At 40.7% G+C, this 12,983-nt stretch overlaps 1 protein-coding gene across 1 annotated transcript in view; it reads right to left on the reverse strand.

The window, feature by feature from the left end:
- Nucleotides 1-2,522: 2,522 nt before the first annotated feature.
- The window catches only part of CCND2 (cyclin D2), a 40,600-nt gene continuing 30,139 nt past the window's right edge, over nucleotides 2,523-12,983 (reverse strand). The window contains 1 exon segment of the mRNA XM_043969347.1: nucleotides 2,523-7,712. Within this exon segment, the coding sequence (XP_043825282.1) occupies nucleotides 7,557-7,712 (156 nt within the window). The 3' untranslated portion in view covers nucleotides 2,523-7,556.

Consider the following 12,983-nt stretch of genomic DNA (forward strand, 5'->3'; position numbering starts at 1 on the left):
TATGTGAGGCTAAGATTTGCAAAATACTTTCTCAGCAACGACCATCCCTCCAAGTTAGGCAGTACAAAAGTCTTATTTCCATCTTACAGATGAGGAAACTGAGATAAGCTAAATGACTTGGTCTGCTATGGACCAATGTCTCTGGACTCCAAGCTCTGCTCTTTTAGTACCACATTGGGCTGCCTAGTAGAGGGAGAATGATTTGGTATAATGTTGCATGTGGCCATGAAAGTATGCTTTAAATACTGGAAAACATCTTTAGGTGGCACCTCTTTAAAAACTGGTGACTTCCTCAGAATGGGTGCGTATTTTCCTGACAAAAATCACAATTCCCCATTTTGGAGTTATTATGGCTGAAAAATTTATCACTGCAGACAACCTGCTGAACCTTTTTCTTAACATGTTTAGGTTAGTTCTTAGATGAATAACAGACATATGGCCTGAAATTGAAGCCATTTTGATTGGTAGGAATATTTGCCTGGAGTGCTTCACCTGGATTTTGTGAACCTGTTTTTTACAACTGTATTTTAGGGGCAGCTAGGTGGCACAGTGGATAAAGCACTGGCCTTGGATTCAGGAGTACCTGAGTTCAAATCCGACCTCAGACACTTGACACTTGCTAGCTGTGTGACCCTGGGCAAGTCACTTAACCGCCGTTGCCCACAAAAAAACCCCAAAACAACCCACACTGTATTTTAATACCTACATTTCAATATATTTGGTTTCCTTTGCAATTTGATTTTATTTATGCATTGAAAAACCATTATTCTGGGAAGGAATCCATAGGTTTTCACCAGACTGCCAACAGGGGGTCTATGCCCCCAAATAGGTTCTAGAAATTGAATTCTGCTGGAATAGCCCTTCAAGAACTTAGGAACCACTTGATACCAAGATAAGGTACTAGAATACGAATTACAATTAATTTTAATTCTTATCCAGACATTGTCTTGTGAAATGCATTAAACTGAGGCAAAAATTAAAATTAAAAACATTAAAGAAACAGGAAGTACAGAACTGAAGAGAAAATGAATTTTTATATTTAAATAAAATTACTGAGATCATTCACCTTTTTTTTTCCTCTGGGGCAATGAGGGTTAACTTGCAACTTGCCCAGGATCACACAGCTACTAAGTATCAAGTGTCTGAGGTCACATTTGAACTCAGGTCCTCCTGAATCCAGGGTTGGTGCTTTATCCACTGCACCACCTACCTGCCCCTCAATCATTCACTTTTAAAGTCCCACTCTAGTGCCTCATTGGAGCATATAGTTGGCCAGGTATTTTTGAAAAGTATACTAGTAGGGGGCAGCTAGGTGGCGCAGTGGATAGAACACTGGCCCTGGAGTCGGGAGGACCTGAGTTCAAATCCGGCCTCAGACACTTAACACTTACTAGTTGTGTGACCCTGGGCAAGTCACTTAACCCCAACTGCCTCACTAAAAAAAAAGTATACTAGTGCATTACAAGTTCTGGAAGGTCTTACCAAAAAGCTTTGAGCATAGGCCTGATGATGGACTGCATGTCTTTCACCTGAGGACCTCATCACCAAGTTGGCTTTAGGATAGATAGATAGATAGATAGATGTATGTATATATGTATGCGTGTGTGTATTTTATATATATGTATATACATATATATAACACACACACATATACACACATATATGTATATTAGCTTCAGCAATGGTTGAAGATCATTTACGTTGAAGATCATTTGTGATATTGGAAGAATTACCCACAATAAGAAAAATGAAAGATTCTTGAGATATATGCAACAGGTACTTAAAGTATACAGAGGTAGTCCAAACATTCTCTAACTTATGGGGCTCCTGGAGAAACAGGGAAAACACACTCAAAGGCAAAAGGATTGCAGGTAATCCAACAGCCCAGAGAAATAGGTTGGGGCAAGGGTCAGACTGTCACGTTAAAGAGTGAAATCTATCTGTCAGTGTAGTCCTACCCTGTACATCAAAGCAGAGGTTAAGTTTGAATTGGAGAATGATGAACAGAACCAAAGCTAGATTACAGAAGCAGTAAGGTAGATGATTCCAGGGATGTAGACCAAATAGAAATTCTCTGATGAAAGGTGCAGTCTGCGTATGTAGAGACATCATGTGAACCTCATGTAGGTCTCATGTTTAAAAAAAAAAAAACCAAACCAAGTCAGAAGTGACCATGTGGCCAATTTTTAAGCCCTAGTAATATCTGTTCCCTATATGCCTTGAGAGGATGTTTTTGAGTGGTGGAGTTAAGCAACATGCTCACCGTCTCTGAAAGAAAAAAGGGGGTTAATATTGTAATACTTTGACCTAAATGCCCATCACCATGAAATACATTTAATGTGCTCCCAAGGTATTTATATGTGATGTAAGAAGTATTTATTTTTGGTAACTACACACCCAAACTTAATGGCCAGTACCATTGAGAGGGTGTAAACAACTGTGAAATGGGTATGACTGGTGATGGTACAATTCTGCTCTTAGGACTACTGATCTATGAATGATGAGTCAAGATGGCCAGATAATTTAGGTCACGGTGAGTTTATTGTCCATACAGCATATCTAATTGCATTCAAAACCATTTCTCAAATCCAACTTCAAACTAGTTGGAAGAACAGGTTATTAATTTTAAAAACACTGAACAAATCAGCCTTCTGAAGAGGCAATCAGCTACATGTCGCAGTCTGATACAAGAAGGCCACCTCATGTACTTTATTCACATGGAGCATGTCTACAACAGCACTCTTTAGCATCCCCCCACCTGTAAAACAATCATGCCTCTTAAAGAGCCCATTGTGATAGAAGAAAATTGAAATGATGTGGCATCACACTCATTAAAGCAGAAGAAAAAAAAAGTTAAAGACCGGAAACTCTGCAACTGAGTTAACTGAGGTACGTGGTAATGAAACATAATGGAAAAAATCCAGTGGCCTTGTATTTGATGGGAATTTAAGAGTTGCCAAATTATGGGCAGTGGTCAGAAGCAAGAAACACATCTGTTTTATTAAGGGCAGGGGCTTGCCAGAATATTTAGCATGCTGTAAAGAGTATAGTCTTCAAGGACTTCTGTTCAACCCTTTCTCCCACCAAAGTGGGCTGTATAGAAAGAGTAATAAGCTAAGGCTAAAAGATGTAGTGAGATCGTGCATTTATTTATTTGACAATGGGGAGCCCCAAACCAACAACATTCTAATGTGTGGGCATAGTTCTTGTTGATTCAAAGATACCAGGTGTTTAGAGTTTGTAATCATTCGACACTACAAAGTAGATGGAGTAATAAAGTTCCTCCAATCATTTTTATGTAAATACATATGACCTCCAACATCCCTTGAAGGATGTTCTGAGTTTTATCCTAGTAGACCTCTATTTATTCTATATGCTGAATATCACTTCTGGAGGGGGTAGGGAGAATGGGTGGGGCATCTAACTTTAATTTACCCCCTTTAAAGCTATGCACAGGGTTGGACTACTTCAAAGGCTGGACTATGCCAGGAGAAATCCTGATATCCTGGAAGTCTGGTCAATCTCAAGTTGGCTTGCTCAAATATTCTCTCCATCCTCATCTTCCAACCCAATTTTAAAAAATTTAGAAAAGTAATATGTACATGTTATAAGGTGCAATTGGCCATTTTCCTCTCAATAGCCCTACTCAGGGTCACATAGAATGAGAATTCTGCTTCCTCTCTATAAAAAAGTCCCTAAGGTACTACAGTGTCATATTGTTTGTTGTATGGACATCAGAACATTATCTAAACAGATTCTTAAGGTTCCAAACTAAGTAAAAATATAGCTTCTTCTTAAGGAAAACCCAGAATGCTACAGAGAGCGTGTGGTATCAGAAACAGGTCCATCCTCTGACCTGGCCATTTAAATCTCTGCCCTAGGAACAACCCTCTTGGCCCTCACTGCATCCAGTGAGGGGCTCCCTGATTTAGCTAATAAGGAGGCAGATGAATTGTAGACATTGTAAGCTGTTTGAAAGTAACTCCCCAGAGCATTCCCCAGGGTTGGGCTTCCTCGGTAGGTGTTACCTTTTTTTTCCCCTTAGGGAGGACTGCTGTGTGGTGGTGCTGGTGGGGAGAGGTTCCTTAGTTTTTATGAACCTGTATTATATCATATTATGTTATTATATTTGGTGGTGTTTTTTTTTGTAAGGATTTGACTAAACTGGATGGAAAGCACCACAATGCAAAAAAATAAAAATAAAAAAGTTCAAACAGCTCTCAATAGAGAGAAAAGAAAGGAAGAAGGGAGGGAGAATAGATAAAAGGAAAAAAAAAAACCTGGTGGCACAACTCCTTTGATGGGATTAAGGGACAAAGGAATAAGCTAAAGTTAATGGGCAATCTGGAGCCTGGAACAGAAGCTTCTCTTAAAGAAACAGTGGCAAGGGAGAAAAGGCCAAAGTTTCCTAACTCAGGATTCTTTTCTCCGAGTAGTCTGCTTCCTCAAAACTGACTTTATGACACAGGCCTATATGATATTAAAAGTAAAAAGGGAAAGGAAAAGCTAGCTCCAGTAGAGCTGGGGATAGGAAGTGGGTTTAGGTTGAGAAGTACCCAATTTCTTGCCCCTTCCTCATTTGGATATTATTGTTTCCAACTCTCTTCATTGTGAATTTTAAAAGGATCCTGCCCAAAATGAACATTTAAATAAATGGGGGCTGGCTTGCTGATTGGATTCTCGGCCTTCATCTTAGGGTGAGAATCCCTGCCCCCCAATAAAAAAAAGCCCAGTGTGACAGAATCAATCATTCACATATGCAGAAGTTAACCTTTAGAGCGAAGCAGTGTGTCCTTTCCGTTAAGATTATGGAGAAACGAACTCTAATCACCGATGGTTCCTACTGGACTCACGGTCCTTTCCTCTTGGTTTATCTTGGTGCTCTAGTTATCCCAAGTTCAGGGAACAGCAAATTAAGACCTAAATCCTCCATATGAAATTTGCTTTGTACCCCCTGGCAGAGGGCTTTGGTTTGCCCGTGGTAGAAGGAGCCATCACTATAAAAATTACATTCCAGCTTTGGTGTTTGTCATTTAGTGGGTCAGAGATTGGGGAAGGAGGGAGAGACTGTTTGCAATAAAAGACCCTGCATGAACAGAAGGGATAAGGGGAAGGCTTTTTCCTCTTTAAAGGCATAAAAAATATGGATCTGCAAACAAGCTGCCAAGATCCATTTTTATTCTCTCTTCCTGACACCTGACTTCTAAATCCACTGCATAGTTGCTGGTGAATAAATATATGCCCTGGAGGGACTCCCTTGGGTTCAGTGTATTTTTTCCACTATGATGATGAGGATAACCGAAGTCAAAATGGAAGCCAAAATCTATGTCCTTGTGGTCAGAAATGGTTCTCAGCAGACAAGCTGCCCCCTTCCTAGGCTAGCTAAAGTGGCCCTGTCTTCTTTCTAAGGCGGAAGGAAGAGATTATTCCTCATCTCCTATATCAAGGATTCGAAAAGGCTCCCCAACAGAAGGTTGTGAGGTATTAGGAAAAAAAAAGAGTGTGAACCTTATATTTTGTATCCAGTAAACCTGAGGTAAAGTAAATGCCGTTTTTGCAGGATATGAGCAGGAAAAAAAAATGAATACACTATATCAGAGAAAAACAAAAGGCGTACACGGGCTTTTCCAGTAAATCACAGAACTTATAAGCTCAACTTAACCACCTGCTTCAGGATTTGAAATTTAAGCAGTAAAATAATATATTATCAAAATGTTTATAAAATAGCAGCACACTCAGTGAAACATTACAGCTAAGTACTGTTAATGTGGATAAAAATGAAGGATCATAGCTTCTTAGCAGCGCAAACAACAAAAAAAAAACCCCAACAGATAAAAACAAATGAAAGACACCCTAAGATTTTTTAAAATTGCATTTTCAACCCTCATATTGCCAGACACAAGTCTGTTTATAAAATAATGCTTCAAAGTAGCCCATTATGATTTCTTTTAAAAAATGCAAACAATATTTCAAACAATAGCTTCATATACCCCCATCACCTAATATAACTGTGCAAATTTTTTTTTTTTGCTGCTCCAACTCCTTTGCTCCCTCTTTGAAACAAAGTGGAAAAAAATTCAAGTACACTGAATACAATTTTGTAATAAAATTAACCAACCCCCCTCAAAAAAAAAAAAAGGAAAAAACAAAACCCAACACTGCGCCCCTGGTGTTCAGTCACCTGACTTTTGCACTAACAGTAATTTTTCTTTTGAGGCCCAAAGGAGAAGTGTGCAGGTAGGTGTATTAAGATCCTTCTGTGACACAGGAATAACATTTTTTTTTCCCTTTGGAATTTCATCAGGAATGTTGTGATGGGAATGTCACCTGAATGGGGTTGTCTCTCATCTTCCAGCATTAATGCAGGAGCTACTGAGAGAGTATATCAGATGCAATATAGAAATAAGAATACAGATCTGGGAGGGGGGAGAGGAGGACTGCATTTTTCAACTCCTCTCTAACCATAATTCCACATGATTTTCATAAACCATCCCATCTATCCCTCAAGAATAATTTTCAAAGTGCTTTTTTGAATGGAATGGTTTATAATAATGCTGAGCTGTGGATAACAAATGTTAATCAGTCCATGGAATTAATTTGGACTGGTGAAGGATGTGAAGACCTCATCACCCTTGTTATTGCAGCAATTCAGACTCTGGTCCTGTTTTTCTGCTTTAAAACAAGACCCCAGGGAATGTCCCAAAGTCAGGCTTTCCCTTACACACTGACAACGTGGTACTGCTGTCTATGGCAGGCCATGTTTAAAGGAGAAGCAACACATCAATCACATTCAGGAACCAATCACCTGTGTCTGCCTGGCAAAATAAAGCATCTTTCTTTCCTTGGCAGCAGTTACTGCAGATGGGAGTAAACACAACTAACTCAAAGAAATCCCACATACATTTCCAATTAAACTGAAGGCGACTTGAAAGCCAAAGAACTTTTGCATCCAGAATGGTTCAATTGCATCAGAGATAATTATCTTTCTGTGTTGCCCCCTCATTACTTCCTCATTTCCCCAACCCCTTTAGTCCATTGCTTTGCAATCTAATTAAACCATGAATCACATAGTTCTTTTCTCCCATCTAAATTGGGGATGTATGTACTAGTCCATAATATGGAAAAATTGAGGATAATCTGCTTTGTTTCCACATCTGCAGGCATACATTTTCTCTAGCTACTTTGTATGCTTTCATATAAGCATTTTACTATATATAACCATAGTAACTTGTCACAAAGATCACGATTCCCTTCTTTTTAACATTATATGCATCAGAATATGTTTAATAGTTCGACTTTTTTTTGTAGGTTTCTTTTTCTCTGTTCTAAAAGACACTTAAATATTTCTAGGTGGAAGCAGATTAAAAAAAGTTTTGTTCTAAAACAACAACAACAACAACAACAACAACACACACACACACACACACATACACACACACACAACCCGACAAAGGAAGAAAACACCCAAATGGGAGTCTGGAGAGCAAGTACTACTCTCTCTCTCTCTGTTTTTTTGTTTTGTTTTGTTCTTTTTTTCTCTCTCTGCATTGGCATCCTCACAGGTTGATGTCCCTCACATCTGTGGGGGTGCTGGCTTGATCCAGTTCATCCACCGTCTTTGTAGGATTTCTCTGTTGCTCTTCTTGTCGAACTTGCCTCAGATTGTTCACCAACACGGCCTCGATCTGTTCTTGGCAGGCTTTCAGGCAATCCTAGAAGAAAGGTGATTTCAAAAGGAAGATTAAGTGAGAAAGCAATACTTTACTGTCCACCATGAGCTCAAGTCAGTCACTCCAGATGATGGTTCATCCAAGGGCATTTAAAGAATTGACAGAGACGACTGCTTAGCTACTAACAAAAACCTTGAAAGATCATGGAGTTGGACAGTATGAAGGCAGAAGGGGCCTTAATCTTCAACAAAAGGAAAAGAAAAGCCTGCAAACTAAAGGGAGGTAGGCTTGGCTTCTGGTCTTTGGCAAAATTCTAGGTAACTTGATTGAAGGGATGGTTTTGTGAGTGGTTAGAAAAGGCAGCAATAATCATGAAAGGCTAGTTTGGCTTCATCAAGAACAGGTCATGCCAGGACTGTACTAATTTCTCTTTTTTTGGGGGGAAGGTAACTACATTGGTAGGTGAGGGAAATGTTCTAAACGTTCTGTAGCATACCTAGATTTCAGCAAAAGTATATGACAAAATATTCTAATGGGTAATGTGAAGAAAGGTGGCATAGGTGAGGTATAGTTAGAAGCAGTTGATTGGATGAAGGAACACAAAAGAGAGTCATTAATAATCGGATGTCAAGTGGGAGAAAGGTCTCTTGTGTCATGTCCCAGGGATCTTTCCTTTGCTCAGAGCAATTCAATATTTTTATCAATGACTTAGAAAAAGCAATAGAAAATATGCTTGCCAAATGTGCAGATGACATACTGCTGGGAGACTTAATAGATGATATAATGGAACTAGAAGAAAAAAAATCAGCATGCTAGAACAATGGGTCAAGATAATAGAAAATGAACTTGGAATCCATTTATAGATTTCACACCAGTCCAAAATACCAGTTTCACAAGTATAATAATATAGAGGAAGCATGGCTAGAAATAGTTCCTATGAAAAAAAATCTGAAGATTTAGTGTACCAAACACTCAATACAGGGCAGTGAGGTGGTACACTGGATAGAGCATTGAGCTTGGAATCAGAAGACTCATCTTCATGAGTTCAAATCTGACCTCAGATACTAGCTGTGTCTCTGGGCAAGTCACTTAACCCTATTTTCCTACTTTTCCTCATCTGCAAAATGAGCTCAAGAAGTAAATGGCCAACCACTCCAGTACATCTTTGCTAAGAAAAGCCCAAATGGGGTCACAAAGAGCAAGAAGTGAGATATTAGTGCATATAAAATGGCCATATACAACCGCTATATATTACAGAATAGTATTAGAGAGAAAGCCTTTTGTAGGTCAGAGGCATTTATTAAGTGTTTTCTATGTGCCAAATATTATAAAATTTTTTGGGTTAAGTGACTTGCCCAAGGTCACACAGCTAGTAAGTGTCACGTGTCTGAGGCCAGATTTGAACTCAGGTTCTTCTGGGTTTTTTTTGGTAGGCAATTGGGGTTAAGTGACTTGCCCTGGGTCACACGGCTAGTAAGTGTCAAGCGTCTGAGGCTGGATTTGAACTCAGGTCCTCCTGAATCCAGAGCCAGTGCTCTATCTACTGTGCCACCTAGCTGCCCCCTTTTTTTGTTTTTTGGGTTTTTTTGTGGGTTCTTCTGAATCTAAGGCTGGTGCTTTAGCCACTGCACCATCTAGCTGCCCCCTAAATATTATCAATGTTACTTTGCAAATATTATTTCATTTGATCCTCACAACAAATCTCATTTTATAGTTGAGGAAAGGCAGACAGATTAAACAACCTGTACCCAGGGTCACACCACTGTCTGGGGCCAGATTTGAACTCAGGTCTTTCTATTAGCAATCTCTAGGGAAATGACTTTTTTCCCACTCCCTTATTATGGAAAAAAAAATGCTGGACTGCTGGGTTCAAATCCTGCCTAAAACACTTAGTGGCAGTATGACCATGGGTAAGTAGTGTAAGCAGTCTGAGCCTCAGTTTCTCCATCTGAAAAACAGGAGTAATTTTTGCCATCCTCGCTGGTGGAGAAGAAAGGGAAAGAATGTTTAAGTCAAGCCCCCATCAACCTTATTTAAAGGCCATAGAAATGCCAGACTATTATGAAGAACCTGTCTAGGGAATCATAACGGGCTGTGCTAGTTTTTTCAGAGATGATGAATGGGGAGGGGGGTACCTCTGGGCCAAACTCCAGAAGGCAAATCTTTATTTATTATCTGGCATGTGGCGCTGTGAAATGTTAACACTCCAACTGTCAATGGTCCTGACGGCTGTGACCCAGAGATTTTGCTGTCCAGGTGACAGCAAAACCAACGCCAAAGAACAGTAGAGCAAGATGGGAGGATGGGTTAGTGGTTTCAAAGAAGAAGTGAAGAGAATTAGGGAAAAGCAGATGCAGACACCATTCCAGGGATGAAGGATGGTCTCTGGTCAGGAAAGTAAAGCAGATGCTCCTTCTATCAGAGGGAAGGAGCCAGGAACAATGGGAGGAATCTTTTGGCTTGTTATGAGGAAAAGCTCCCTAACAATCAGAACTGTCCAGAAGTAGAATGGGCTGCTTTCTCCACCATGGAGATGTTCAAGCAAAGGCTGGATGATCACCTGTCAGCTATGAAGACAGGAGATGATTCTTCAGGGATGGATAGGACTAGAGATGTTCCCCCAGTCTTTTCCAGTTAGTTCTAAGTGGATGAGGTAGAAAGAGGCAAGGAGGGAAAGGAAAGTTCATGAGGTTTAAAGTAGGGAAGGGGAAGAGTAGATACTTCTTCCTCTTGGGCCTCAGTTTCCATATCTCTAAAATAAGGGGGATGGAGGGCCTTAGATGATTTCCAAGGCCCCACCCAGCTCTAAATCCCAGGGAGAGAAGCACACTATTATAGAATTTTCAAGCTATAGAAGGAGGCTTGAAAAAAATAAATCAACACCCCTTCCTCCCCCATTTTAAGAGATAAATTAAGAGATGAAGCTGGAGTCAGCACTCAGGTCTTTTGATTCTCAGTCCAATACTATTTTCACTACCTCATTCTGCCTCTCTTTCAGCCTGCACATGTCAGCTTGGACAGGTGACATCTACAATACTGGGGAATCAAGGCAAATTTCCAACTCTCACGATCTCAGACCCCTGCCCCCCAGCTCCATTGCCTCTTCACACCTCCCCCCGTCTCTCCTCCTTCCTTTCCTAGGCTCAAAGCCCTGACAGCCATGATGTTTGTGATCTCTGGCTCATTACATGGGCTTCTCACTTCCTCCGCTTGCTGGCTTCCCCTCTGCCCATGAATGGGGATGACGGAACTTTACCATTAGCCCTCAGTGTTAACTGTGTCTCTTCATTGTCATCACACACGCACAGCACTCCACTGGGGAACAAAAACTGAATAAACCCCCAGAGCAGCTGCCAACTCGGGCAAAGACAACTTAGGAAACTTTTTTTTTTGCCCTTTTCTCCGGAGGCTGATTGGCCTGATGTTCCCTTGCATACAAAATGTGGCCTGGGGAAAATGAAGGCAGGAGAGAGAAACCTGGAGTTTACTCTCCTCCCTCCTAGCTGGTCCCATTCCCTCCCCCCTCTAACTCCCCCCAAACACATGACAAGTCTCAGAAATGAAGAAAAACAACACCAGTGCCCTGTATAAGTGTGCTCTGTGTGTATGTGATTAATTAAAGGCTGACTAGGTTTGGGGAAAAAAGGTTCCCCAAAAAGCTTTCAGGGACCCATGTTCCCAAATGTCCCAAGGCAAAGAGAAATAGGGAAAGCCATTTCTACCTCCTTCACCCCTGTGACAGATACACATCCCAAAGGAGAGAGAGGGGTGGGAATGGTGGGAGGACTCTTGAGAGACATACTAGGTCAACAGCTGACAGGCAGCGGGTGATGACCTTGCATGTCCTTGAGGACCACGTGGGGTCAGAATTCAAGCCCACATTTCTCCCACTGCTGCTTTGGCTGACAGAGTTCACATTTAGCAACTTCTTCATTACATATGTATTATTGCACACACATACATATATACATATGTAATATTTAAAATATAGATTTACTTTTATATGAATGTGTATATACAATAACAATTTAGCTGTTGTTAGTAGCTATTGTTATTATTAGCTGAGAGGGCCACAGAGCTCAACAGCGAGTGGCATTATAAAATTACCTTTCTGAATAACAGCTAACATTTACATAGTACCTACTATGTGCCAGGCACTATGCTGAGCACTTTACAGTCATTATCTCACTAGATCCTCACAATAGACCTGGGAGATAGGGACTGTTTATTATCCCCATTTTATGATGCAGAAAACTGAGGCAAACAGCTCTTAAGTGACTTGTCCAGGGTTACTCATCTAGTAAGTATCTGAGGCCAGATTAGTGCTCTATCCACCGCACCACTTAGCTGAAGACATTTAAAAAGGAGACATTGGTCAGCCCAAGGTGGTTGAGGTCTAGCTTAGTTCTGAGGTAGAAGCAAAATGTCTACTGGTGGGAGAGACGGTTTGCGTTTCTGCCCTAACAAACACCTTTAGGACCTGTGTCCCTTCTATTAGTTTCTCATTTCCACCCCCACACTTCTCAGACAACTTACAGCAAGAAAGATAAGATTAATAGTATTTATGTAGTACTTTAAGAGCTCTATGCCTGTTGACTCATTTGAACCTACAATGAGCCTGTGAGGTTAGGCGCTACTGTCATCATTTAACCAAAAGAAACTGAGGCTGTGACTTGCATGGGTCACGTACTGACCTGAGGTAGCTTCAGCTCAGGTCTTTCCTAGTACATCGTGCACCTCACTTGACTGCCCAAAAGTAAAGTTAGTGTGACTTCTGGATTCAGACTTTCTTACATGCCTACTAATGAATGCTAAGAGTTCCTTTTTTCTATTAAAAAAAAAAAAAGACCAAGCGCCCTTTCTCTCTCTGTATGGATGGCAAGATCCTAGTATTTGTTCCTTCATAGCAACAAGAGCAGCTAGTATCTGTAGAAAATGTCCACGAGCATTGGTTTTTTCTATTCCCTTCATTTTGCCTTGGATCAAACAAAGCTCATGGAGAGGACATATCCCTGAAGGAGTCAGGGGGTGGTGGGTGCAAGGCCTAGTGTCCTTCCTGTAGAACCAGTGAGAATTTATGAGTAAGGACGGACCTTAGAGACGTCCAGTCCAACACACACTCTGTAAGGAAACCTCACTCTAACAAGTCATTGTCTACTTCCAGATAGCTCTCACTAATGACAGGAAGTTTCCCTAATATCAAACACCTAAGTTTTGCCTCTTTGCTGTTCCTCCTCCTCCATCAATGACAGTTCTGCCCTCCAAACAGAACCCATCTACTCCTCTTCCACACAACATTCCTTCAGAGACTCA

The sequence above is a fragment of the Dromiciops gliroides genome, chromosome 5 (assembly GCF_019393635.1).
Source record: "Dromiciops gliroides isolate mDroGli1 chromosome 5, mDroGli1.pri, whole genome shotgun sequence".
NCBI classification, from domain to species: domain Eukaryota; kingdom Metazoa; phylum Chordata; class Mammalia; order Microbiotheria; family Microbiotheriidae; genus Dromiciops; species Dromiciops gliroides.